The 25,389-nt window shown below is 66.3% G+C and overlaps 1 protein-coding gene across 2 annotated transcripts in view; it reads right to left on the bottom strand.

Moving 5' to 3' along the window:
* Positions 1 to 803: 803 nt before the first annotated feature.
* Positions 804 to 25,389, bottom strand: part of KCNQ2 (potassium voltage-gated channel subfamily Q member 2) — a 51,632-nt gene continuing 27,046 nt past the window's right edge. The window contains exons 8-17 of one of the 2 annotated variants that reach the window (XM_042979940.1): positions 24,778 to 24,872; positions 23,603 to 23,632; positions 20,687 to 20,755; positions 17,417 to 17,446; positions 9,971 to 10,194; positions 9,319 to 9,427; positions 8,859 to 8,990; positions 7,057 to 7,164; positions 4,381 to 4,504; positions 804 to 4,125 (exon numbers count right to left, since the gene is read on the bottom strand). In XM_042979940.1, the coding sequence (XP_042835874.1) occupies positions 3,433 to 4,125; positions 4,381 to 4,504; positions 7,057 to 7,164; positions 8,859 to 8,990; positions 9,319 to 9,427; positions 9,971 to 10,194; positions 17,417 to 17,446; positions 20,687 to 20,755; positions 23,603 to 23,632; positions 24,778 to 24,872 (1,614 nt within the window). In that variant the 3' untranslated portion in view covers positions 804 to 3,432. The remainder of the gene's footprint in view (positions 4,126 to 4,380; positions 4,505 to 7,056; positions 7,165 to 8,858; positions 8,991 to 9,318; positions 9,428 to 9,970; positions 10,195 to 17,416; positions 17,447 to 20,686; positions 20,756 to 23,602; positions 23,633 to 24,777; positions 24,873 to 25,389) is intronic. The other variant, XM_042979941.1, reaches the window with a different exon arrangement.

Here is a 25,389-nt window from a genome sequence, read left to right as displayed (position 1 = left end):
GGCTTGAGGCGAGCGCCCCCGACGAGGGGAGCGCCCTCCCGTACAAGGGGCCAGGCGGGCAGGCCGAGGGAGGCCTCTGCCACCTGGCCAGGGCCCCTCCATCCTCCAGGGAAGCCCAGCGAGGCCATGGCTCATGAGTTCACGTGGGCAGGCAGGAGATGTTGGGCCAGAGGGTGCCGGTGAGGGATAGGGTGACGCCCGTGTGGCCAGGGAGGGCAGAGGGAGCCGGTCAGGGCCCCAGGGTTACAACCGGACACCCGGGCCTCCCCAGCCCAGCCCAAGTCACGTCGTGGCATCCGGCCGAACGGAGGCTCTGGACAGCCGCCGGGCCGGCTGACGTGAGGCGCGTGGGCCCCTGACGGGCCCCGGTGGCCCCTCTGCCAGAGCTGCCCAGGAGCCCGGGACCGCCGGCCACCTGCCACTCAAAGTTGTTAGCTTCTCAGGGCATAAAGCAGACAGATCCAGAGAGAGAGGTCAGACAAAGGGCCACCAAGGTCAGATGTGCAGCGTGCACGCACACTGGGCAAGGGTGTGAGAGTGCATGCACGTGGGCGTGTGCATGTGCGAGTATGTATGGGTGAGCGTGCATGTGTGAGCTTTTGTGCGAATGTGCACGCGTGCATGTGAGCGTGTGTGGGTGAGCGTGTGCATGTGAACTTGTAAGTGTGTGTATGAGTGTGTGTGAGCATGTGTGGGTGACCGTGTGCGTGTGAAGTTGTGTGTGTGTGAGTGTGCACACGTGTGCACGTGTGAGCTTGTAAGTGTGTGTATGAGTGAGCCCGTGTGCGCGCATTGTGTGCATGTGTGGGTGGGCTGCACATGTGTACGTGTGCACATGAGTGTGTGCGTGCATGTGAGCGTGTGTGTGCCAAGTTACATCCCCATGGGTGCGCTTGTGTATGTGCGTGTGCTGCACGTACGCAAGCGTGTACATGAGCACAGGGCTGTGGGCTTGTGGGGGCACATACTCTGGCCTAACAAGTGCCCTTGTCTTAGGAAACCTTTGCCACATCTGCCAAGGGTGACCGGCCGGCTCCGTACTCCCATCACGCACACGCCCAACCAAGGGCTCACGCTCCCTGCAGAGGCCTCCAGCCTTTTCCTGCTATGCTTCTCCGAGGGTGGGACCCCGGGGCAGGGGGCGGGTGCCGTGAGGGACACGCACCGCCCGGGCCTCGGTCCGGGCGTCCCGAGAGGGGGCCTCTACGACATCATCTCCCAAAGCCGAGCCCCTAAACCATCCCCCAGAGCTGGGTGCCTCCTCCCTTCGGAGGGGCCAGAGATCTCAGGCAGGAGGCCTCTCGTCCCCCCTGCGGACGTGGAACATGCCTGAGACCCCTCCTGCTGCGGCCTGAGAGACCCCTCCCCCTGTGCAGCGGCTCTGTGGACAGGGAGCACTTCTGAGGCCAGCTCCTCCCGTCTGCAGGGGCACACAACACAGGGAGCATGTGGGACGGGACAGCAACCTTTCTCTCGGGACAACAGGCGCCTCCACCCAGGGCCTGGAGTCCTCGATGGCCGAGACCCAACAAGGCGGGTCTGTCACCGGCGACATGCTCTAACTCTCACAGGGCCTCGAGATCCGACCCGGCCTTGCCCGGCTCAGGGGCCGCCCACTCCTGCCCTGCCTGGCGGTCTGCAGCTGGAACCCCCCTCCCCTCCCCCGTGCCGGGAGGGCGAAGGGGGCTCAGCCCAGAGGGAGATGGCGATGGGAGAGGCACCTTCCCCAGGCCACTCCGCACAGGCCACACCAAGGCCCGCGGCGTCTGCACGGGCAGGGACTTCTCCCACCACCCTGAGGCCAGAGAAACATGGCCCTGGAGAAGGACGGTCCTCAGCATGAGGGAGCCAGCACGGCCCCAGAAGCGCTCCTTCCTGGGCCCCGTGGCAACTTCCACACCTTCCCCTCCCGGAGGCTGGGCCCTGACAGCAACAGCGGTTTCCACCTCTGAGCCTGTGCCCTCCGCCCTCCGCCCTCCGCCCTCCGCTGTGGGCAAACACAGACCCAGCACAGCCACCTGCTGCCCAGCCAGCAAGAGGCGCCTATGGTGGGACCCGGGGTGTCCTGGCAAGGGGAGGCGGCAGGCACAGAGCCCATAGCAATGGCCCCTGCCCGGTCAAGAGACATCACTCCCTAAAGAGCTCTGAGCACCCGGACCTCATGCCCGGGGCACATGACCCTCAGATACTGTTTTCCAAGCCCTTCTCCGAGGACAAAGGCAGACTCTCTCGCCAACCACTTCTGGTCCGAGTCATGACAGAGCTCCCCCAGGACCTAGTGTTTGGGGGGAGGTCACTCCATAGTGGGCTTGGCCGCGTCCAGCCCGACCACACGCGGGGGTCACTGCCGCAGAGATAGCCAGGTGCCCGGGCTGCGCCTCCAAATGCCAGATGCCTCCCACCCCACAGAGTGCTGAGACTGGCTCAGAGCTGCTGTTCCTGGGGCCAAGGTGCCAACCACAGGAGACAAGAGCCCCTGCTCCCTGAGGCTCAGGCTGGAGATGGTCATCCTTGACTCCCAGGATACCAAGAAGTCACAGCCAAGGGACCAGTCAGTGCAGAGCGGGTGGGTGGACGGTCAGCCGCAGCGGGACGAAGGAGGCACCCTACAGGACAGGGCTGCTTCAGCTCCACGGGGGGAGGGGGCCCCCCAACATCTGGGGGGCTTTGAAGGCTTTCCCCAGGGGTTATAGCATCGTCCTGCCCTGGGTCCTGTTGAGGCACCAGTGGGGGAGCAGTGAGGCAGGGCCCCCAGGGAAAGACAGCACGTGAACCTGCTCACCACGACCTACCCGGCCCTGGGGCCTAGAAACACCAGCCCGCAACCACCCAGCATGCTCCCTGCACACGGGGCTCTATCCGGTGCTGGCCGTGGCCTGGAGCACATGGGGGTGCCCACCCCCAGGTCTCCGGTGGCTGCAAGAGCCCCCCGCAACGGCCCCGTTCCAGAAGCCTGTGGAGCAGGCCCCTCCCCACAGGAGCCGAGGCCGGGAGGCCCTGAGGTCTCACCCCCTCCTCTGCAGGCCTGCAGCTCCCTGGAGCAGAGAAGGCGTCGTCGTGCCAGCCTTGCGGGGACAGAGGGACAAGACCAAGCCGCGCCCACGGGGCAACAGTGCTTCCTTCAGCCCAAGCTCCCTCCCCACGGGCCTCAAGGCCATCGATCCTGCCCCTCGCTGCCACCCTCAGCGGGCCCTGCTCCTTGACCGCACGCCTCTTCCCTACCGCCAGGGGTCTGTCCTCTGCCATCACCCCTGCTCACACCCCAGCCGGCGGTCTGCAGAGAGGGCACGGCCGGCCTGGCGGCCCCTTGTTAAGAAATAACTTCTGCCAGACTTCACTTCCCGAGACCAAGGCGCCCCCGCCCACGTCGCTGAGGAGCGTCCCGTCTGCAGACCTGGAAAGCCAGAGTCGGGGGGAGGCGGGCGGGCGGCCTCACTTCCGCGGCCCGGCCCAGCCCACGTCGCCGAAAGGGCCCTCCCCGGTGGCGGAGCGCGGCGGGGGCCCGCACGGGGTGCACAGGTCCGAGTCCGTGTCCGACTCGCCCTCCGCGATGTAGGGTCTGACTGTGGCGCAGGGCGCCGCGGCCGCGTAGCAGCTGTGGAGGCCGTCCAGGTTCTCCTTGGACTGGGAGATGCTGAAGCCACTGAAGGAACGTTCCAGCTCCTCGTGGTCCACGGACGGGATGGAGATAGACGTGTCGCTGTCCCGCAGGGCGGTCTCATGCCGCAGGAACTCCGTGCTGGCCCTGTTGCCCCCGCTGCAGGCGGACAGCGAGCGCTCGTGGGCGGGCGGGGGCGGGATGCGCACGAGCGAGCCGTGGTCGCCCACAGGGGAGGTGCCGTGGCCCTGGCGCGGGTGGCACTGCTGCTGCCACGAGGTGGAGGGCGGGCACTGGGCCGGGGGCGCCGAGAAGTTCTTCTGGCCCGTGGAGCTGGCGGAACGGATCAGCTTGATGATGCAGCCGTTCCTGTCCCCGTGCTCGCGGCTGTCCTCGGGGCTGTGGTAGGGCGGCGCCGGCTCGGGCTCCTTGGCCCCGAAGTACGCCTCCGTCTCCGTCGGGGGGATGCCCATGCGCTGCATGTAGATGTTCACCAGAAAGTCCAGCTTCTTCTCCATGGACAACACCTGCAACAGGGGCCGCTGGGCCAGGCCTGGAGCTGCCGGGAGGCGGGCGGGCACCCTCCCCCGCGTGGGCGCAGAAGCAAATGCACGAGGGGCTCTGCGCCTGACCCCACCCGCCAGCCTGGGTGGCCTCTGGGCCGCCTCGCTGTCCACCGTGGGTCCACCCCTTGGAGCAAACCGTCCAGAGGGAAGGAAGGGCCGTGGCCTCCCCCGTCCCACCCCCCCCGCCCCCCACCTTGGGCTGGGGGACCCTCCTACCTGCTTCTCCACCTTCCCCAGCCGCCCCATCATGCTGGGGTCCTCGGGCAACTCGGCCTCGGCTGGGCCCTTGGTGCGGTCCTTGTCTGTGATCGCCGGGCCCCGCCCCACGATCTGGTCCACTCTGCCGGGAAGAGACCCCACCCCCCAGCATGAGCTCGGGCGGGTGCGCCGGGGCCCGTGGCCCTTTCCTCCCGGGCCAGGCCACGGGCCCCCAGATCCAGGCTCCGGGCTGGGCCCGGAGCCGCCCGGGGCGTGGGGGGGGGGGGGGGGGGGGCAGCAGGGCGCCAGGGCAGGTAGACGTGGGGCACCTGGTCTCGCCCTGCTCTCTGAGCCTGAGGGGCCTGCTCCCACCCACTGCGTTCCAGCGGACGGCACATTAACGAGGAGTAAAGTGGAGAGGGATCGGACCGCTCACCCCCCAGCTGCCCTGCCCCCCGTGCCCCGCCCCCTCCCCTGAGCTTTACTCCTCTAAATGTGACCTCAGTCAGCCCAACCGGGGGGGGGGGGGGGGGGGGGGGGGGGCCTGGGGAGGGCGGAGCTCCACGTCTGCGGCAGGAACAGAAGCAGATGATGAGGGCCGCGGCTCCATGCACACCGGACAGGGAGGGACACAGACCAACACAGGAAACCGCCAACGCACAACACGGGGTGGGGGCAGACAGAGCCACTGCCGACCAGTCTGTGTGCTTGCTGGGCGTGTGCACGTGTGTGTGTGCGCGTGTGCTCGCGCGTGTGGGACGGACAGCGCGGCTGAGCTCAACTCGAAGGAGGCCACGGGTCCCGAACGGCAACAGGAGGTGGAAGGTTTCCATCTGGGAGGAGGACATCGGTACGATCCCCGGCCGAACGGGATGGGCCACCGACAGGCTCGGAAGGGGCCACCGCTGCGGTGTGGGCTCCTGACACTGAGCCAAGACCCACAGGTACGCGGGGGCTCACGCGGGAACAAAGTCCCGGGCTGTGTGCAAGCCGCTGGGTCAGCCCTCCGACCGGCCCGGCAAACGGCATCCCCGCCGGGCGGTCGGGAGCCTCCAGCACGAGGCACACTCCTCGGGTCTCAGAGTGCAGGGGGCCACGTGAGCTAGCCGGGGCCACGTCTCGGCCTCCTTCCTCACCCGCAGGCTGCTCTGTCTGCCTCTGAACGGGGAGCAGGGCTCGGGGGGATTGTTCTCTTTCTGTTGCACGAAGCAGAAGAGGGGTTCAGGCTTGCGTCAGCCACAGTACAGCCTCATGCTCTGTCTGAACTTCATGCTTGACTCATGCACGAAGGACCAGGAAGGGCGGGGGGCAGCGGGGGGACCCTCGGGCTCCAAGCAGACGCCAGTGGAGAGGGAGGAGGGTTCCCTGGTGTCTCCAAGTGTCCACACAGTCCAGGCACAGGTGCTCAGCGCCTTCACCCCTGCCACATGACGGGCCACCTGCCTGGCTGGTCCCCCCCTGGGAGCCTGGAGCTGACGCTGCCGGGGTTGGGGGAGGGGCCTCTAAGGGGCCTGTGCCCTCCCTCCCCCTGGCCTCGGGCTGAGGGGTCAGGCTAAACCCCCACGTGCCCACGCTGTGTCTCCGGCCCCTTCTCTGTGAGAATCTGCGTGTCCTCTGGCTGCAGCCGGTCCGGAGGCCCCGGGCAGTTCCGAGGGCTACAGAACCTTCCCAGCTCACGGCTCTGGATGCCCACCCCTGCCCCCTGCACAAGGCCCAGGACGGGCTGGCGTCTCAAGGCGGGAGAGGACGGGCAGAGCAGCAGACCAGCAAACACTGTCAGGGGCTGCCCCGGGTCAGGCCTCCTTCGTCAGGGACCCCTTTCTGACAGAAGAGCCACCAGGCTGAGAGGTCCAGCATGCTGACCCTCAGCCTCACGTGCAGAAACCCTGGCACGCGGGGAGGACGGGTCAAACACACCAGTCCCTCCAGCGGCCAGCCCGGATCCACGTGGCAGTGTCCCTGCAGGCCTCCGGGATGCTCCTGGGCCCCTCTGCCCCTGAGCTGCCAGCAGGCCAGGGCATATCTGCCCTGGCCCTCCTCTCTGCCCTGGGGGCTCCGCTGTCCCTCGGCTGAGCAGCCCTGCCCAAGGGCCACAGGTCACGGCCACCATCTGTCCCAAGGAGGCAGAAAGGTACCGAAGTTTGAACTCGTCACTAGAACAGCTGCTTCTGTGAACTCCCCACCTAACCGTGCCCTCACCTTCCACTCCGCCCATCAGCCGGGACCGGCTTCCATACTATTCTGCCCGCTGGACATGACGCAGTGAACTGTCACGCGTCCCCTTGGCACCCGGCTGAGTGCTGGGTGCCTGGGGGGGGGCTTCCTTACTACTCTACCCGGGTGGCTCCAAGGCGGGAGAAGCAACAGGCGCTCCTCAGATCCACGAGGCAGCCCAGGTGAGCCCCGAAGCAGGGAGGGCGCGGGGGGAAGGGGCAGGGGGGCTGGGGCGGGAAGGACACCGCCAGCTGGGGGGCCCCCGCCCAGGCTAGACGTCACTTGGGATGTCCGTGGAAAGGAGCCCCCCACGGAAAGCTTCCCCGGGACCCTGACACAGCACCCCCCCCCGCCAGGAGCAGCCCCCCCGCCTCCCCGATGTCCCGTCGGGATACAGGCCAGGTGCTGCCGTCATGTGGCCTGGAGCGAAGGGAGCTGGCCGTTCCACAGACACAAGGCGGGAAGGGCTGGCGTCCTGACCTAGGTGAGTACTGGGGTGACTCTCTCGGAGGGGCCGCGGGTCCTTTGCTGGGGTACTTCTTGTGCCGGGGAGTTGAAGGGGGTGGGGGGCCCACAATCATATCTATCCTGGCGAGTGAACAAGAAAAGAGACACCACCAAATGCATCGTGAAACAGCGCGGAAGGCGCTCACCTAACCTGGGAGGCGCCCGAGCGAGCCCAGAACTAGGGGGGCCCGCAACCACGCGGCTGGCCCCAGGCCTGCCCGGGCCAGCAGGTGTGTGCGCCGGAGCCACCGCAGCCGGGGCACGGCGCCGAGGGTGCCGGCGAACCACGGTGGGGCCCTGCCAGTGAGGGGCAGGTGTCCCAGCTCCTTGGGGCGGCCCATGTGCTTTGTTCTTCCGGTCAGAAGGGGGAGGGGGGCGGGTAGGACAGAGGAGCCCGGTTAACAAAATCAACCTCGGTGAGAGAGACATGGGAACAGGCCCAGCGGCCGAGCCGCTGCAGTACTCTGTCTCACACACCTCTGTGCGCGCGCACGTCCACGCTCTGCACGCCTCAGCTTGCACGCACGCTGCACAGGCACACGTTTCCTTGCATGTGCATAATTGCACACGCACACACTCGCACCTCACATATGCCCGCGTGCACGGCACAGGTCTAGCTGCTGCCCCGGGGCGGTGGGGGACGGTGAGCAGCTGACCGCGCAGCCTCAGCCGTGTTGAGGACAGGGTCACCCCCCGCTACCCGCCCGACGGGAGCAGCTTAAGGCCCAGAGAGACCCTTCCCTGGCGTCCAGGTGCGGGAGGGGCACACTGACCTCCCCAGGACGAGGACTTCACTACCGCCAGGGCCCGGGGAGCCGGCTGAGCCCTACGACTGTCCCCTGACCGTCGGGACCCTGCTGCGGCCAGGACCCAGGTGGCCGGGGCAGACCAGTGGAGTCTGAGGGACCACGGGCAGGGGCGGGGCTCTTGCTGGCGGGAGCGTGTGACTCACTTCCGGAGGGACCACGGCAACAGCCACGTGGGCTCCTTGCACCACACACACGTGTGTGCACGTGTCCGCGCCTGTGCTCGGGTGTGCGCCCGGGTCCGTGCACACGCGTGTACGTGCCCTGCCGATGCCAACCCCTCCCATGTGTCCTGGAACGCAGGGGGCCGCCCGTGAGGGACGGGGGTGGACAAGCCCCTGTCCCGGAATAAGCAGCAGCTCCCGGCGGGGCTCACCAAACCCCCTCTCTCGAGGCAACTACCCTCACCCCCCACACACACGCACACCGGTGTGCACAGGTGCACACGTACATGCGTGGACCCACAGCACACACAGAGGCACATGCACACGCCACACGCATGCATAACGTGTGCACACACGTGCACCTGTACCGTGGCCGCAGGTGCCCACACCCGTGCACGCGCGTGTGTGCGTTCACACGATACACGCACGCGCACACGTGCATGTGAATGCACACACACGTACGCTCGCCCACCAGAGCGGGGGCAGGAGGGCGAGAAGGGAGAGACAACGGAAAGATTACACCAGACAGACCACACGAGGGTGTGCAGAAGGCCCACGCAGGGCCGGCGTGGGGCCCGAGAGGAAGGGCCCGGAGGCGGCGGCAGGCAGGGCCGACCACCGCGTCCCCGCAGCCCCGTCCGCCACCCCCCCTCTGGGGGCGGCACGAGGACCGCCCCCGTCGCCCCCCCACCCCCCGTGCTGGCCCCTGAGGGATGCCACCCCTCCGGAGCCACCCCGGCTGCGGCCCGGAAGGACCCGGCCTCCACGCCCCAGGGCTGGCAGGCGGCGGGGGGGAGGCTCTTGCCTGGACTGCAGGTTCTTGATGCGGGACAGCATGTCCAGGTGGCCGGCCGAGTACTGCTCGATCACGTCCATCACGTCGTAAGGCCGCAGGCTCTCCTTGAACTTCCGCTTGGACACCAGGAAGCGCATGACGCTGGGGCGGGGGCAGCCGTGAGCCCCGGGCACGCCCAGCACCTCCAAGAACAGGCAGCGGCCGACACCACGACCTCCCGGGCCGGCCACCCGCCCTCTGTGCACACGGGCCGCTCCCGGGCCGCAGGGTGCAGACGACCCCCGTCCCCCCACCCCCGGGAGCCGCCTCCCGGCAGCCTCCGTGCTCTGCACCCAGGACGGGTAGCTGACAGCCGTGGCATGAAGGGCCATGGGAGCCACAAGGCACAGGTGTCTCACCAGAGCACATGCCCCCACGCCGGCCCCCAGAGGGCCCGCATCCCAGGGAGAGCGGAAGCTGAGTCCCTCACCACACGGCCCGGATGCTGACTTTGAGGCCTGGGGTCAGATCTTCGGTCACAAACTCGCAGTTACAGCTCTTGTTGTCCTCCGCAGCGTCCTCCCCGGGGAGGCTCGCTTCTGGGCGGGGGCGAGACGCGGCCCGTGAGGGGCGGAGCTGCACCGAGGACAGAGGGGCCGCCCCCCTCCCCCGAGCAGTGCCCTGATTCCCCGGGGAGGCCACCTTCCAGCCCACCTGCTCCCCTCAGCCGAGCGGCTCACAGGACGGCTTCGAAGTGGACAGAAACCATGGAAGATCGTCCGGCCACGAACAGGCACGAAGCCGATTTGTGGCCCTGCACGGGCGTGTGAGCACACAGCACGTGACTCGCTTGTGTGAAAAGTGCAGAGGAGGCCAAGGCACACGGGAAGCAGCAGCCTGGCAGTGGCCGGGGCTGGGAGGGGCCCTGACAGGTGCAGGTCTGCTCTGAGCCAAAGAACGTGCGGGATTGAAAGCTGAGTGTACTGCCACCAAAGTGCTCACTGTGACGTGGCCGACCTTACGTTACGGGAGTTGCACCTCAGAAGAAAGGGTCGAGGAGAGTCGCTGCTCAAAGGGGCTCCGGGGCCCTGGGCGGTGCTCGGGGGACAGCGAGAGCGCAGGCAGACGGCGGCCTGACCCACCTTCTGAGTTCTGTCGGGACGCGGCGCCCTTGATCCGGAAGGCCTGGCGTGCCCGGCTGCGGTCCCCGAAGCTCCAGCTCTTCGGCACCTTGCTGGGACTGTCCTCCAGACTCTGGTCGGCACTGGGTGACCGGCGGACGGTCTGGGCCTGCGGGGACCCCTTCCCCTTGGCGGCCACGCCTCGGGGGCTGGAGAAGACACGGTCTTTCAAACTGACCTTCTGACTGCTCCCACGAGGACCGACAGGGGCGGACACACAGAAAGACAGCAAGAGAAGTCACTGTGCAAAGGACACTCACACCCCAACGTCCGCTCACAGCCCACGCCGACACGTGCACACACGGGCGCCCCTAGGGCCCCTCAGTGCTCGGCATGGCCGGTGGGGGGGGGGGGCAGTGGACTCTTAAATCACTTTGGGTGCTACGGAAAGGTGCTGGGCCTTCTCCACACTGTCCTGCCAGGTCTCCAACTCCACGGTGACACTCTGCGGCACGAGGGCCCCAAAATGCCCCGTGGGTGTGGCTTTTCCCTGGCAACCTTCTCTGGTTTCCCTGCCTGCCCCTCCATACCCCGTAACTGCCCCAGGGTCTGGGGGGGGTGAGGTCCACAGCTGCCAAAACCCCCTCTGCCAAACCCCGGGAGCCACCTGGAGAAAGGTTTGGAGCAGAAAGCATGGAAGCGTGGAGGGGGCCGGGGTGTCCTGTGAGGCTCGTCCCCTCTCCCCGGCACCAGGGCCAGCACAGGCTCCCGCCCCCACATACAGGATGCATCCGGGAACTGAACGCCCGCACTTCCAGGGGGTGGTAGGGACGTGCCACAGGGAGGGGCCACCGTGGCCAGCCAGAGGTCCTCAGGCCTCCCTGTGCAGTTGGGTCTGATACCCTCTGGGCAGCAGCCACGAGACAGGAGTGGGTCACTGTGGTCCGGGGGCAGGTCAGGCCCAGGGACCAGTTGGCCCCTGGCTTCCTCCCACTGGACAGTTTCCACTGTGGAAGAGCATGGCTCTTGTGAACTGTGAACCTGCTCACACCCAGCACATGCAAGGAGCCACAGAACTTTCTAGAACAGCCTCTGAGCAAAGCCCTGCGCTGCTCCCGGGGCCCGACGGGGGCCTCTGCTGTCACCGGGAAGCCACCATCACCTGCTCACCATTCAGACATCGCCAGACCCCACTGTGGCTCCCCTGGGTCAGCCACCCCCATCGGCCCCAACCAGAACCCACAGCCGAGACAGGTCCCTGAGACGGCGCAGACATGACTGGCCACGGAGAAGAGACGGCCAGTGGCCTGGTCTACCCAGCCTGGAAACAGCATCCCCTCCCACCTCCCTGAGCAGCTGAGATCACCCGTCTGCTAGTGAGCAGGTCTCCCCAGGACAGGGAAAAAGGGAAGAAAGGAGCCTGTAAGAGCTAGGAGTTGAGCTGCGGTGTGGATCCCACTCGGGTGGAGCAGGCATCTGCTGGCTCGGGACACTGGCCCGAGCCCGTAACGGCTGCGCCCAGCACAAGGCCAAGAAGGCCAGACGGGTGCGAGGGACGCCGGAATCCAGGCACCGTGCGGCCCTCCGCACAGACGACCTCCTCCTTCCCAACGGAGATCAACAGCTGGTGCAGGGAGACCGGACGAAGCAACGGCCCCGCTGAGCCCCCGGAGCTGGGCCCCACGCAGCCGTCTCGAGGACGGAGCCACAGGAAGGCCTTGCTGTCCCGGCTCTCGGAACGTGCAGACCGGTGAGGGACGCTCTGCCGCAAGAGCCCGCCACGTGGGTGCCCAGGCTGCACAGCTCAGTGTGTGCAGCACCCGGCCCCCGGCCCCCCAGACCCGCCCCACGGCCAGGTGTCCACGCAGCCCCTGCTGCAGCAGGTGTCGAGGGAAGGGCTGCCTTAATAACCTCACAAGCCAAGGACAGAAGCGAACCAACGCGGGCTGGGGCTCTGGCCACCTGCTCCGGCGGAGAGACCCCCGGACGAGACCGCCGTGGGTGTGCAAGGGCGGTCTCTCCTGGCACCAGTGCTCTGGCATTCACACGGGACAAGGGGAGCAGGTTCCGGAGGGTCTGGGGGAGACAGCCAAGCCCCAGCCTTCTCCTCCCCTGCCTGCTGCCCACAGCGAAACCCTAAATACCCGGGGGAGGGGAGGGGAGGGGAGGGGAGGGGGGGAGGCCCGCACCGACATCGGCCACGCTTGGGTCTGCACAGCCGGGGCCCAGCTCAGCGGGGAGGGAGCCAGCATCCGCGGGGAGGACCTCCCGCCCGCGCTCGACCACGGATGTGCCCAGGGAAAGCGCGAACGATGACGGGGCATCCGTGAGGCTGAGCTTGGCCTGGGCTCCTGGACTGGCCGTCTGGTCCCCCAGCAGCCTGACCGCGGCCCCTCACCCGAGGGCCCAGCCTGTGGCCAGAAGCCCCCTGGACACAAGCTCTGGACAAGCGGGTCAGCTTCTGCCGGGGCCCAGCGCCTCCGGTCCCGGAGCTGCCAGTGTCCCCCAAGCGCCGCCTCCGGTGGGGACTCGAGGCATGCAGAGATGCAGGTGGGCAAGCATGCCCCTGCCCCTGGTCCTGCTGCACAGCCCCTCCCCACGCCCGCCGCTCGACACCCGTGCGCCCAGGGCCAGCACCGCCACATGCACAAGATGACAGGCGAGTGCAGCTGCCCACACGCTGTGGGGCTGCGTGCTGCTCTGGCCGGGGAGGGGGGCAGGCGGGAGGGGGGCGGGGCGGGGGCGGGGACCCAGAGCAAGCAGGACAGACGCTTCCACACACCCCACAGCAGACAGTGGACGAAGAGTAAAGGTGCGGACAAGGAGCCCACGGGGCAGGGGGCCGTTTCCGGTCCGCCCAAAACCAGGCCTGTAGGGGGAAGGGGGGGCCGTGGGCCTCTGGCTTTCCGGCGCGTCTGGTGTGTCAGGGCCACGGGGAGCCCGCACACACAGGACGGAGATGCCTCCCGCAGGTGAGGCGGCCGGTGAGGAGTGGCCACCCTCGGTGCGTAGTAGAGGTACTAGATGGCGAGCCCCGGAGGGAAGGCTCACCGGAGAGCGATGAGGACCCCGGAAACCACCGGCGCCCTTCCTGGCCTCAGAGCCCCTGGCCGGCCCCCCCCCTCCCCCCACCTCCTGCTTGGAGCAGGGCATCGTTTGGCTTGGGGACAAAAGCAAGTGTGCCGCCAGCAGCCAGCACCGTCACCGGCCGTCATTTGGAATCAGAGGGGGCCCGGGGCTCCGTCGCGAGGGGCCGTGGAGGCCGAGTTGCCAATCAGAATTGGGGCCTGGGGGGCCGGGTCGGGGTGCCAGCCTCGCCCTCACTCATCTAGAACCTCTAATAAGCAGTGTTTGGAGCGGGAGAGGAGGTGGAGTACAGCCGTGCAGCAATGGTCGGTCCGTGCGACACGCCCGCGGTACCTAGAGTGTCCTGGGCAGCATCCACACAGGGACTCTCTGCACGGTCTGCCTTTACTGGAAATGAGGAGAGCACAGTTAGTCCTGGGCGCGCCCAGAGGGGCCTGGGCCGGGCGAGCGGGCAGAAAGCACAGGTAAACTGAGGCACCACGCCGACCCTGATGCAGCCCTGGGCTCGGGGTCCAGCAGCCGCACTTGGGTCTGAGCAATGACAGTGAGGGGCCTGCACAGAGAGTCTTCCGCCGGCCTGGAAAAGAAAATAGTGCCCTATTTTTGGAGAAAAAAATTCCCGTTTTTTTCCTCCAAAAATACCTTTTCCTTCCAGAGTCAGAGTTTTGGGCCACGTCTTCTTAAAAATGTATTATTTTTTGCTATCTTCATGCCAACCAAAAAATAATACACGGGCGAGACTTGGCAAAAGGCTTGTTCTAGATGGACAGGATTCCGGAAAGCACACATTTTAGGGGGGGAAAGCGTGCACTCTGGCGTCACAAACTGATCACCGAGGCTTCGCCGAGCCCAGCCAGCCGCCGGTCAGCAGTGGCCTCGGCACATCCAGGAGCCAGTGGCTGCCTGTCCCTGGAGGGACGCTCGGCAAAGGGGCCTTGGGGGCACCGCCCAAGTCGGTTCGTCTGGGTCTCGGTGCTGAAGCCCTGGGCTGGGCTGGGCTGGGCCTGCCGGGCAGCTCAGAAAAGGCTCCCCCAGTGGTCTGCGGTCCCCAGGAACCTCCCCCGAAGGCCCCAGATCTCTCTGCACTACATCGTGCACATTTTTAAGCAAAAGTGAAAACACACAAGAGTCTTTGGTCTTCCTGAGGCCACCCTCCCTCCCCCCACCCCTGCAGCTATGGCCTGAGACAGTTGCTCTCAAACCGCGGGCACAGGAACCAGACACGCCGACCCCTCCCCTCCCCCCTGCTCACACAACCCAGCCCCAGGCAGGGCTGCCCGACGTCCACACACATAAACACTGGCGGCACCTGCCGGCGTCCCCACAGGGCGCCTCCGGTCCCCAACACTTAGCTCTCCCACCAGTGCAGAGCTCAGACTGCCCAGAGCGCTCCATGCCAGCCCAGGGGCCGAGGGCCATGGGCCCCCCAGCCCTCTCCCCTCCAGGGGGGACTTCCTCCCTGTGGGGTCCTCTCGGTGAGGGAACTGGGGTCCAGCTGTATCAGAAAGTGCCCTCACGTGGGGGCAAACTTCCCTGTGACTCAGTATCCCCAGGACCCAGACCACCCTCCCCCCGCCCCCACCACCTAGCAGCTCTGTTCACAGAAGACCCTCAAATTCGGGGCAAATGCTCTTGCCCAAGGCACACCCTTACGTCAGCCACAGTCCCACCACAGCTAAAGACTGAGAGCCCCTTGCTGCCTCCCCCTGCCCCCCGGGGCTCCCTGGGCCTGCACACGGCCCCCAGCCCCCGCCACCCGGAGGCTCTGTCCAGGGCAAGACGGTGATGGGGGGATGGGCTTTGCCTCCAGCGCCTTAGAAGGACCTTAGCTTTGTCCAACCCCCCAAACAGCTTTGCTGCCTTCAAAACTCCCAGCATAGACGCCGGCCCCGGAAGGGCCCAACACTGCCTGGGGACACGTTCCCAGCCGCACCGAAGACATAACCACCCACCTGTCCGCCCGCTGCCTGCTTCCTGAGCACCTGCGTCGGAGGACTGGCTCTCGTGTGTAGTAAAACCTGAACCGGTCACATGTGGCCAGCGGCGCCCCCATGGGACGGTGCGTTGAGAGCCTGACCAGAGCCAGGGGGTACCCACGGCCTCCCTGAGCACTGCCCCACGAGCCTCGTGGCTCAAGGCCCCCCAACTCAGGCCCGTTCCTTCGGGGCTCAGGCCAGCGCTGGGGTTTTCCTGCCCGCAGCAGACAAGTGGAGCTCCGGCCGGTCTGAGAACCGCCAGCAGACAGCAAGGGTCCGGGAGGGGTGGTCAGGCACGCCCAGGGGGCCTGGGGGTTGAGTGAGTGGAAGAGGCAACCACAGACACTCACCAAGACCAAACTGAACAGACAGGCACTCGGACACAGCACGTGGCTGCCTCGACGAGGAGGGACCCACACAGACAAGGGGAAAGCAGCTGGAGGACGGGGGGGGGGGGGTCTCCTCCAGGCACGGGGGGTGGGGGGCAGTGAGAAGTGGGATGGGGCAAAGGGCAGATCAGACACACCCAGAGCGGCACAGCCCGAGACCCCGCGGCCTGCCCCCACACCCTGCCCCGGCACACACGGCCTCGGTCTGACACCGGCCCAGCCAAGGACCCCAACACAGCTGGGGCGCATGCCCGTCGTGAGCCAGGACTGGGAGGGGGTCTCACGGCAGCTGAGTGAGGGTCCCTGTGCCCACCCATCCACCTGCCCAGACTGGTAAGTGCCAGCGGGATCCTGACATGCAGGTGGCAGGTGGCAGGAGGCCACTACCTCCCACTGCCGTGCAGGAGGGGCTGGGGAACCACACCCCCGTTAGCACTTCACGCAACAGGGTCCCCTTGCCCGGCAGCCCCGGGACAGGCCCACCCCCTTGGGGGCCCTGGCCGCAGAAGAATTTCTGGCATCCCTACGGTGCTCTGGCTGCCGAAAAGGGGATCTGTGGCCACCCCGAGTGAGGGGACAGAAATGCTGCCCTCCGTCACCTAGCTGACAAGTGTATGTCCCAGGAGAGGCCTTCTGTCCCCAGGGCTCAGCCCAGGGTGCGCCAGGAGGAGGGCCGGGCCAGGCCAGCCCTCGGGGAAGCCACTGGGTCACGGGCAGGCAGGGACACATGGACACACAGGGAGGAGACAGAGGAGTGGTGTGCGGAAAGCAGGGAGAGGGGAGCCACGGAACGTACCGGAGAGCCCGGGGGAGGGCTCCCGTGTGTCCTCACCTTGAGTCCTGCTTTCAGGGTCAGCCACCTCCTCCCCAAAGACAGACGGACGTGAAAGGGGCCCAAGAAGGGCAGTGACAAGATTAAAGGCACTTGGGGGGGCAGGCAAGAGTGTCCAAATTGGGGGGAGGGCAGGAGAGAGAGAGAGAGAGAGACGCTGAGACGAGAGTCGTGGGGAGGAGAACGAGAGGCCGCATGAGGCCGGGGGGCCTCAGATGGACCGGGGCAGAGCTGCGGGCCCGCCTCCCCCGGGCTCAGGGTGCGGAAGGGCCGACACAGCAGCAGCGATGGGGACTGAGGACGCGGGGGGCAGCCCCCCCGGTCCCCCACACGCCAGGCCGTGCTGGGCATGTGCTCTGCATCCCCCCTGATGGTGAGCACGGGGTCTGCGTGCCGGGTAAACCAGCCAGGTCCAGGGTCGGCTTTCTTAGCCGCTTTGAGGGGCTGGTCACCCTTGCTCCAGCGGCTGGTTCGGGGCAAGAGTGTGGCCAGTCTTCTGTCACCCCCTCTGGGGGAACATGGGGGGAGGAGCGTGCCCTCCCCCGGTGCATGGAGAGGGTAGGGCTCAGCCTAACTTGAGCGGCCAGTTAAGTGGCCTGCGGTCCAGAAGGGACTAGACTCGCGGCAGGGTGTTGGGGGGGGGGGGTGCGCCCCGAGCTCAGCATGGTGATACACAGGCAGGCTGGGGTTTATCAGACTTGGAAGTCATGAAACAGTCGATTTTCTTCTTAGTACAGGAAAACATCAGATTGCTATCAGCCCTTCTCTGCTCCCAGCAGAGATAACCCTCGGAGTCCCCGCACACGGTGGGGTTGGGAGCGACCCCGTCTCTAACCTGCCTGACTGCACACCGGAAGGCGGCACCTGCAGGGGCCGGACAGGCGAACACTCACAGGGCCAGGGCTCAGTTCCCACCAAAGAGGCATGAGGCGGGGAGAGGGCGTCTGGCCCTGTCCTGGACTAGGGGTGCTCACAGAGGTCTGCTGCCTCAGGGCCAGGGGCTGACGGGGGGCGCTGAGCACAGGCAAAGTGATTTAAGGGCCCACAGCGTGGCCGGCAGGGTCCAGACACACAGTTTCCACACGTGGGCACAGGGCCCGCGATGACAGTGCACAGACACGGAGGGGCCAGCCCCCACGCACGGCAGCATACCCGGGGCAGCGGGGGGCAAGCGGGCACTGACCTTGGAGAGGGCTCCGGCTGAGGCTCCTTCCTTTAAACAGAAGCGACAAGACTGTTAGCAGCAGGTCGGTCAGGCGGACACCACCCCACGCAGGGCCCAGTGGACCCGCCCCCCAGCCCCACCCAGCCCCACCCAGCCCCACCTCAGGCCCACACGCCCCAAGAGCCCCTGGAGGGCCCGAGGAGGCAGGTCCTGAAGGCAAGAGGGAATTCTGGAAGTGCTCGAGGCCCCACGTTAGGGGCACACGTTTTAATGAGAATCGCCAACGTTAACTAAGTGAGCGTAGATGGAAACGCTGGAGGGTTCCGGCTCCACAGCCAAGGTTCGGGACGGACAGTTGCCCCAGTTCTGGCTCCCACTGTGGCTTCTTGGGGTCACTCTTCTCCGTGATGTTTCCCAGCGGAGAGGCCACGGGGCTGTGGTCCTGGGCCTGTGCTTGGCTCGGCCCAGGGCAATTCTCCAGTGCACCCTGACTGGGGGTAGGTGACTTCCAGGGCCCACGCTCTTCATGAACTGAATGGAAGGCTGGCGGCTTGGACTTTCCTTGGCTGAATCGCGGGGAGACCCCAGGTGACCCGAGTGGGCTCTTCGGGGCGTGTCCAAAGTCTCGGCGGAACAGGTACCGTCCTGCTGTGGCTGGCGGAGCCGTGTGCCAGAGGAGGCAGGAGGGGTGCCAGACCGCCCACAGTCCAGCGACGCGGGGTGCAGAGGCCTCCGTGGGACCCCTCATGCCCGTCCTGTAGCCGCCCTGGAGCTCAGACGCCAAGAGCTGCGCGGCGAGTCTCCGGTGACGGCATTACAAAGACCCACAAATCTGGCGGCTTAAGACCACGGGAGCTTCTCTTTCGGTTTGGAGGCCAGAGTCAGAAATCCAGGTGTCGGTCCGCAGCTCCCCGCCTGGGGCCGGAGCGTGGGGTCCCTCCTCCTCTCCCAGCCCCTGGGGGCCCCTTGCACTCCTGAGGTTGTGGCCGTGCCCCTCCAGTCTCTGCCTCCCTGTCACAGGGCTTCTCTTCTGTGTCTGGTCTTTTCAGGACACGTGTCCCTGGGTCTAGGGGCACCCCAATCCAGGATGACCTTCCCTTGAGATCCTTAGCTACATCTTCCAACCCCCCTTTCCCAAATTAGGTCCACTCACGGTTCAAGGGCATGGACATCTTCCGGGGGCCACCACTAAACCCACTACGGTCTGTGCCTTAGCACCCCAAAATTCATGTCCACCTTATACCCCAACACCCCAAAGTCTCAACCCATGACAGCATCAGCCCTACGTCCAAATCTCAACTAACGCTCAGTAGCTCAGAGAACCCATAATCGCGGGGTCTCGTTCATCTGAGCCAGATGCGAGGAAAAGTGCATGTGATCCACACTTGGGTAAAAGTCCTCTCCAGGTGGGGACCCGTCAACTCTAGAAAACCAGTGATCTGTCCCCAAAATACAACAAGACAGACAGGCCCAGAGAGGCCCACCCAAACAGGGAGAAGTTGGAAGGCATAAAGGGTCACCAGTGCCCAAGGTCTGAGACCCAGCAGGAAACCTCTCTTGGTCACAAGCGCCTCGATGGTCTCCAGGGGCCCCGGCCCGAACTCGCCCCGCACCTGCCCGGGCCCCAGCCGTTCTCCCCTCGCCCCGAGGGCCCGGCGTGTTTGTGGCTGGGGAACCCCATCAGCCTGCCTCCTGCCCGCGGGTCCCCAGACTGCCAAGCCCTCCTTCGCTCAGTCTGTCTGTCCCTGCCGGCCAGGGCATGCTGCTATAAATTCTTAACAGCCGCGTGGGCCTCCCATACACGCCACGGGGACAGGCAATTGTGCAGGAGGGTTCCCACACATCTCCCCCGGGTGACCCACCTTACCGCCTCTGCCAAGAGAGCTTAGACCCGCCCGTCAACACACCGAGCTCTCCCACCAAGGCTGTCCCCGCCCACGACCCTCCTTCCAGAGCGCATCTCCTAACTTTGTGTCCCCCGCGGTCTTTGTGTCCCCCGCGGTCTCGACGGGGCCGCGGCCCCGAGTCTTCAGGCACTGGCTTCTCTGCTCTGAGGTTGATTCAATTCCCCCTCACCGCCCCAGACAGTGTCTTCCACGAGGTTCGGCCTGTCTGCCACCGTCTGTGACAAGAGTGGCCTTCCTCCCTTAGCCGGCGATCCCCATTTCCATGCAAGACCTCACCAGCAGCGCGTACGGCACCCTCCAGCGGCCTGTGCCCTGACCAGACCGTCCCCGCCACGCTCCTCACTCCCTGGAGCTCTTACTGGAACCACTCCCACGGCCGTGTTTCCCGTCAATCATTTCCTCCAGGGAACCCAGGATTTTCCTGTGTCTTTTTTCCATTTCTTCCAGACCGCCCTCTCCCATATCCCATCCCAGGCACCGTGGGTAGTGCCACAGGCTCCTAACGTCTGGTTACAGACCTGCACTCATCTGCCAGGCCGCACAGGAGCACAAACCAGGCAGCCTACACAACACAGGCTACTCCATCGAGCTGGGGCGGCCGAGCTCCCCTGAGGCTCTGGGCAGGGCCTGAGGGGGGGGGGGTCCCTCCTGCCTCTCCCAGCTCCTGGTGGCCCCAGGCATCCTGGGCCCCTGGCCACATCCCTCCCACCTCTGCCTCCCCTCACGCGGGCACGCGGTCTTGGGATTCAGGGCCCATGCTCATCCAGAATGGTTTCGTGTTGAGATCCTTCACACAATAACACCTGCAAAGCTTTTTTCCAAAGAAGGCTGTGTTCACGGGTTCCGGGGCGCAGACATACCTTCAGGGGATGGGGGCCACCGCTCAACCCTTACGGGCGGCCCACCCCGCTGACCCCTCTTCAGAGGCGGCAAGCCGCGCGGGGCAGCCCTCTGCGCGGGGGCCCAGGCAGCCACCCCTCCACACACCCGGCTCTGTGCCCCTGCACTCGAGTCGCAGATTTGGGGGGATTACGAGAGAACCAGCAGGCACCGTAGCGTGTGCGTCCGCCCGCTGCCCCAGAGAGATGTGGGGATGGGCTCCCCCCGGCCCGGGGCTGGCACGCCAGCCACGGGAGGAGCCCCTGGCCCCACGCGGAGCAGCACCCTCTGTGCCCACCCCCCACACCGGCCACACTCTGGAGAGAGCCTCAACCAGGTCAGCAGAAGCTTTGGAAACCACCAAGGCCACCAGGCCCCGTGGCCAGCAGTGCCGGGGACCTCCTGTGGCTGCCTGCCCCTCACCGAGGACCCCCAGGAGGGCTGAGACACCCCCCCCCCCGCCGCTGTCCCCCGAGCTCCAGCCCAGGCGCCCTCTGCTGACCTGAAGGTGAGCCCAGATTTACTCTTGAGGTTCCGAAGCAGCTCCAGCTGGTTGAGCGGCGGGATCAGTCTGTGGCGAGAAGAGGCACAGTGAGCTTCAGGCCGCCTAGGCCTGGGGGACCCTCACCCCTGCTCTCACCAGCATCCACTGCACACACAGGCACCTACGGTGTTAATGCTGGGGGCATGGGTGTGGCCTGTCCCAGGCAGAGGGAGGGGACGGCTCCCCGGCAGTGGTGGCCCTGGGGGGCCACCCGCACTCTCCGGGCTACACGTCTCCCAGGGTCCGTGGCGCTGGTGGCGGGCAGTGAGCAACATGCACGGCAGGGGGCAGGAACAGCACCCGGGCCGTCCATGGAGAGTGTGGGGAGGGTCTAGAAGGGCACCGGAGGACAGGTTGGGGGGCCATGTACTGTCTCCTCTCCCTTCCCAATCCCTGAACACCCCCGAGGGGCAGTACCGTTGCAAACAGCATCCCAACATACTCATGGTCCCACATCCCTCCCTGCAAAGCCAGGGCGGGGACCGAGGTCACAGAAAAGGGCTCTTTGCTGGGCAGAGAGAAGTCCGCTGCAGATGGGCAGCCTGGACAGCTGGAAGAAAAGGCTCTGCTCCAAGCCCCCTCTTCCCAGACCGGGCCACGCCCACCCAGGACAGCCTGCTGCCCGGCCCCCGCCCGCAGGTGGGCGTTCGCCCATGTGGCCACTGGGCAGCTCCAAGCAGGACTTCCACAGGAGCCAAGGGGACAGTCAAGTCTCCGCCTTGACACCAAGGCAGAGATCTGTAAATCCTGCCAGGTTCCTGGGGGACCTCGGGCCTCCCCCACCCCAGCCGCAGGACCAGAGGGGCTAACGGGGGGGGGGGACCCCAGTCCCCTCCCAACTTCTGGGGCAAGTTCTGTCCCTCCTCACCCACCCTCCCCTGACTCGGGAGCTCACCACTTTCTGCCCTCACACATTTCTCATCTCAGCGTAAGGAGGAAACGCCCCTGCTCCTTCCTGACCCAGCCCCCATCCTGCACTGTGACCCCCCCACCCAGCTCTGTGACCCCTACTCGTCCTCAAGTGGAGTCCCAACCACTCCTTTAAAACCATGCTCAAAGACCCCCACCCAGCCTCAGCCCCCCTCCCTATCGTCCTGTCCTCAGCCCCTGTCCTTCCTGACCCTGGGGACCACTGCCCCGCCCAGACCCCCCCTTGGCCCTGGTCAAGGATCAGCGTCGGAGCCTTTACTTGGTGTGGAGGGCACGGCCACTTCCGGCTCAGCCGTCACCTGCTATCAGGTGTGATCCGCTCCACCCCCCCACCCCCCACCGCCCGCCTTCACGTGACGTCACTCAATGGCTCCCCCGTGCCTCCACAGTAGGCTTGCTGGCTGCCCTGAGTCCTCTGTGCTGACGGCCAGGCCTCTCCACACCCCTCCTTGTCCGGCCACACTTCCCTGAGGGCGGCCTGCCCTTGGTCTGAGGTCACAGCCTCAGAGCTGGCTGCGAAGGGGAGACCGGTGAGCTCGCTCCCCCTCCCCCCTCCCCTCCCCTCCCCTCCCCGCAGGGCTGTCCCAGTCCCAGTGGGTCAGGACGAAGCAGGAGGTATGTGGGCAGTCAGGCTGGCTCACGGCATGGGCACAGCAGAGGCCCCAGGACTGGACATGGGGACAGAATTGGCCTCCCCACTGCCCCTCAGGCACCCACCCCTGGGCCTGGAGCAGAGACCCTGGACAGCACCCCCCACTCGGCCCCCACACACGCAGGTCCAAGTTCAGGGACACACATATACGCAGATAGGACGTCATGCCTTGGACACGGAAGCAGGGGACAGAACACAGAGGGGCGGGGTCACGGGCAGGGACGTGCACACAGCACACAGCCCCGATGACGCTGAGGGCGGTTGTGGAGGACGCGGGAGTAGGGACATGAGGGGGTGCCCCACAGGAGAGAGTGGCGGCTGGCCGGGGGTCAGCCAGCTCCGAGAGGACACCTCCAACCACCCAGGCCGGGGAGAGGCTGCTTCAGACGGGAGCCAGGGACCGGCTGGACAAGACGGACAAGGGAGGAGAGGAGCCTATAGCAGGGAACCCCCAACTGCCCGGGCAGCGATGGGTCAGTACACAGGGGGGCGGGGGGATGTACACTGACCCCCCACCCTCTCCTCTGGGCGGGGTCTCTGGGGTGTACGGCCAGTAAAGGGCAGGTGCTGGGGTGGAGATGCCCGTGGGATTCGGGGGCTGCCCGGCCCTGCCCCCACAACACTCCCCCTCTTCCGGAACGTTCAATCAGTTCCCACGTAGGGCACCACAGGCAAGAGCTTTTGCCAGGGGGATCCCAGGCTTGGTCTACACAGGGAGGGTGGGCCCTGGGTCCGAAGGCCTGTGCCCGAAGCCCCACCCATCCCACAGGGAAGGGCCTGCCGAGAAGCTGCCCTGTGCAGCAGCTAAAGGTCAGCAGGAGTGAGAGCCCCACCCCCGCCCCGTGCAGACACAGCAATTGGGACAGCGCTCACGGTCCTCCCGGGTCCAGGGAGGGAGCACCCCTGGCTGGGACAGTGGAAGCCGTGTCCACCCACTCTGTGCTCTGCACATGGGGCCTGTGGGGAGGGGGGGAGGGCGGGGAGGGGCTCAGCTACTGAGACGCGAGGCAGAAGCAGGACGAGGAACAGAAGACAAGGCAGGACAGACGGATCCAGCCGGAGAAAGCAGCTGACGGGGGAGGGGACCAGTCGAGGGGGGAACCGGGCTCCAGGCAGGGAGGCCACAGGGGGACCAGGGCAGCGCCTGCGCCCGGCGTGGGGGACACAGGCTGGGCACGGGTACAGGGCTGCAGGCCGGGGCAGGCCGGGGGCCGGGGGCCGGGGCGGCCCTGCACCGTCCCAGACAGAGAACAACCACACCACACACGCTGTCCGTCCCATGCATCTCCTACCTGGAGGCCCCGTAGGATTGAGTTTGCGAGCTTTCAAGTGTTTTCACACACACACAAAGGGAAGAGAACGGAAATTTTAAAAGAACGGGATAAGAAAAAGAAAATGAACCAAATGGTTGAGGAAAGTGGGGGAAACAACAGAACAAAGAAAATTAGCGCCAGGGTCGGCCCACTCAGGCCCGAGGGACGGTGCCGGCAAAGCCAGAGCCTTCAGCACTCCCGGGGAAGGGGGACGTTCCAGAGAGTGCCCGCCAGCGTGGCTGCTGAAGGAGGGGCGGGGCCGCGGCCTCTGCCCAGGTGACAGAGCGGGGCGGTCGTACCCTGCCTGGACATCGCTACCTCAGGATCCCCAGGGGGACGTCGTCCCAGCCCAGAGCCCCAACCCGCTCTGGCAGCCCAGGCCACTCCTCCGGTGAGGGCTCCTGGCTGGACACCAGTAGGTACAGGTAGGGGACATCCAGGGGCTCGGACGCCCCCGGGCTCAGCTTCGCCCCCGCACCCCGCCCCAGGCAAGGATGGGCCTGCAGGGCAGTGTCTGCCCCGAGGGTCCCCAGCCCCCCTCGTCTCAGACCTTGTTCTAAGCCAGAGCCCAGCACAGACAAATCCTGGGGGTGGCCGGGGACTGCCACCTGCTGGTGACCACGCTGCCTCCACCAAGTGCCCCCAGCGCGGGCTTCCGGCCCTTCTGTCCCACCCGAGGGCGCCCTCGAGCGTCTGTGTGCTCTGTGCTGTCGGGGACTCCTGCTCCTACAGCCTCGACGTGGCCCCTCCCCCACACAGAGACCCTGGTCCTCGCTGAAGGACAGAGGTTACCCTTCACTTCCAAAGCTCCGGGGCCCGCCCTGGCGGGCACTACGCCGGGCCGCGGGCCTCCACGAGTTCTCGGGAGGGGCCTGTCTTCACGATGCTCACAACATAACGTGACCCACAGCAAGGAAGGGAAGCAAAGGGTGGGTGGAGGTGGAAAGTAAGAGCCACGAGCTATAAAACAAAGAACAAAATTAATGCTGCGAAATAAATCACACACAGAACTCCGTGGAAAGTACACACGTTGTTTAAAAAAAAAAGGAGAACTCAATTAAAATAATGAACAACCAAAAAATGGGGCTTCAGAACAGACACGATGACAAGCAGGCGGTGTGCCGCGGGGCGGGGTCCCGGCGGGCGGGCGGTACCTGTACATGGGCACGGTCACCGTGCGTTCATAGTACTGCCACGTCGAGTGCAGGTCTGTGCGAGACAGGTTGGTGGCATAGAACCTCCAGGCGGACTGCGGACGGGAAGCGGGCGAGGGTCAGACCATGCCCACGCCCCTGAGGGCCTCGCCCCTGCCCGGGCCCCGTCCGGCCCCACCCCCGCCTCAGTTTACCCCCGGGAGGAGGGGCACACGCCACCACAGGTCACGCTCGCAGCCCGTCTACAGCGAGCCTTTCGTCGTCCGCCTCACCCGACCCTTGGCGGTTGGGACCTGCCACGGCGGCCGCTCCCGCACTCCCCGAGCCCGATGGGGACGCCGCCCTGGGTGCGGGCGGGGGGGTGGCTCAGGAGCCGGGGGGCAGGGGCAGAGCCAGGGACACACAGCCGGACCCTCCCCAGTGCAGTGGCCCAGCCTCAGCCACACAGCCGGCCTGGGCTCCCGTTCCCTTTCCTTCCAATTGTGGCGAAACGCACAGAGCACACGGTCCGCCGTCTCAAAGCGCGCAATCCGGGGGCAACAGGTCCACTCACACTGCCGTGCAACCACCCCCATCTCACTCCACACTCGCATCCCCCCAAAGGGGGGGCGT

The sequence above is a fragment of the Panthera tigris genome, chromosome A3 (genome assembly GCF_018350195.1).
Source record: "Panthera tigris isolate Pti1 chromosome A3, P.tigris_Pti1_mat1.1, whole genome shotgun sequence".
NCBI lineage: Eukaryota > Metazoa > Chordata > Mammalia > Carnivora > Felidae > Panthera > Panthera tigris.
The sequence above is the reverse complement of the archived record's forward strand: the minus strand, read 5'-3'. Positions and strand labels throughout refer to the sequence as shown.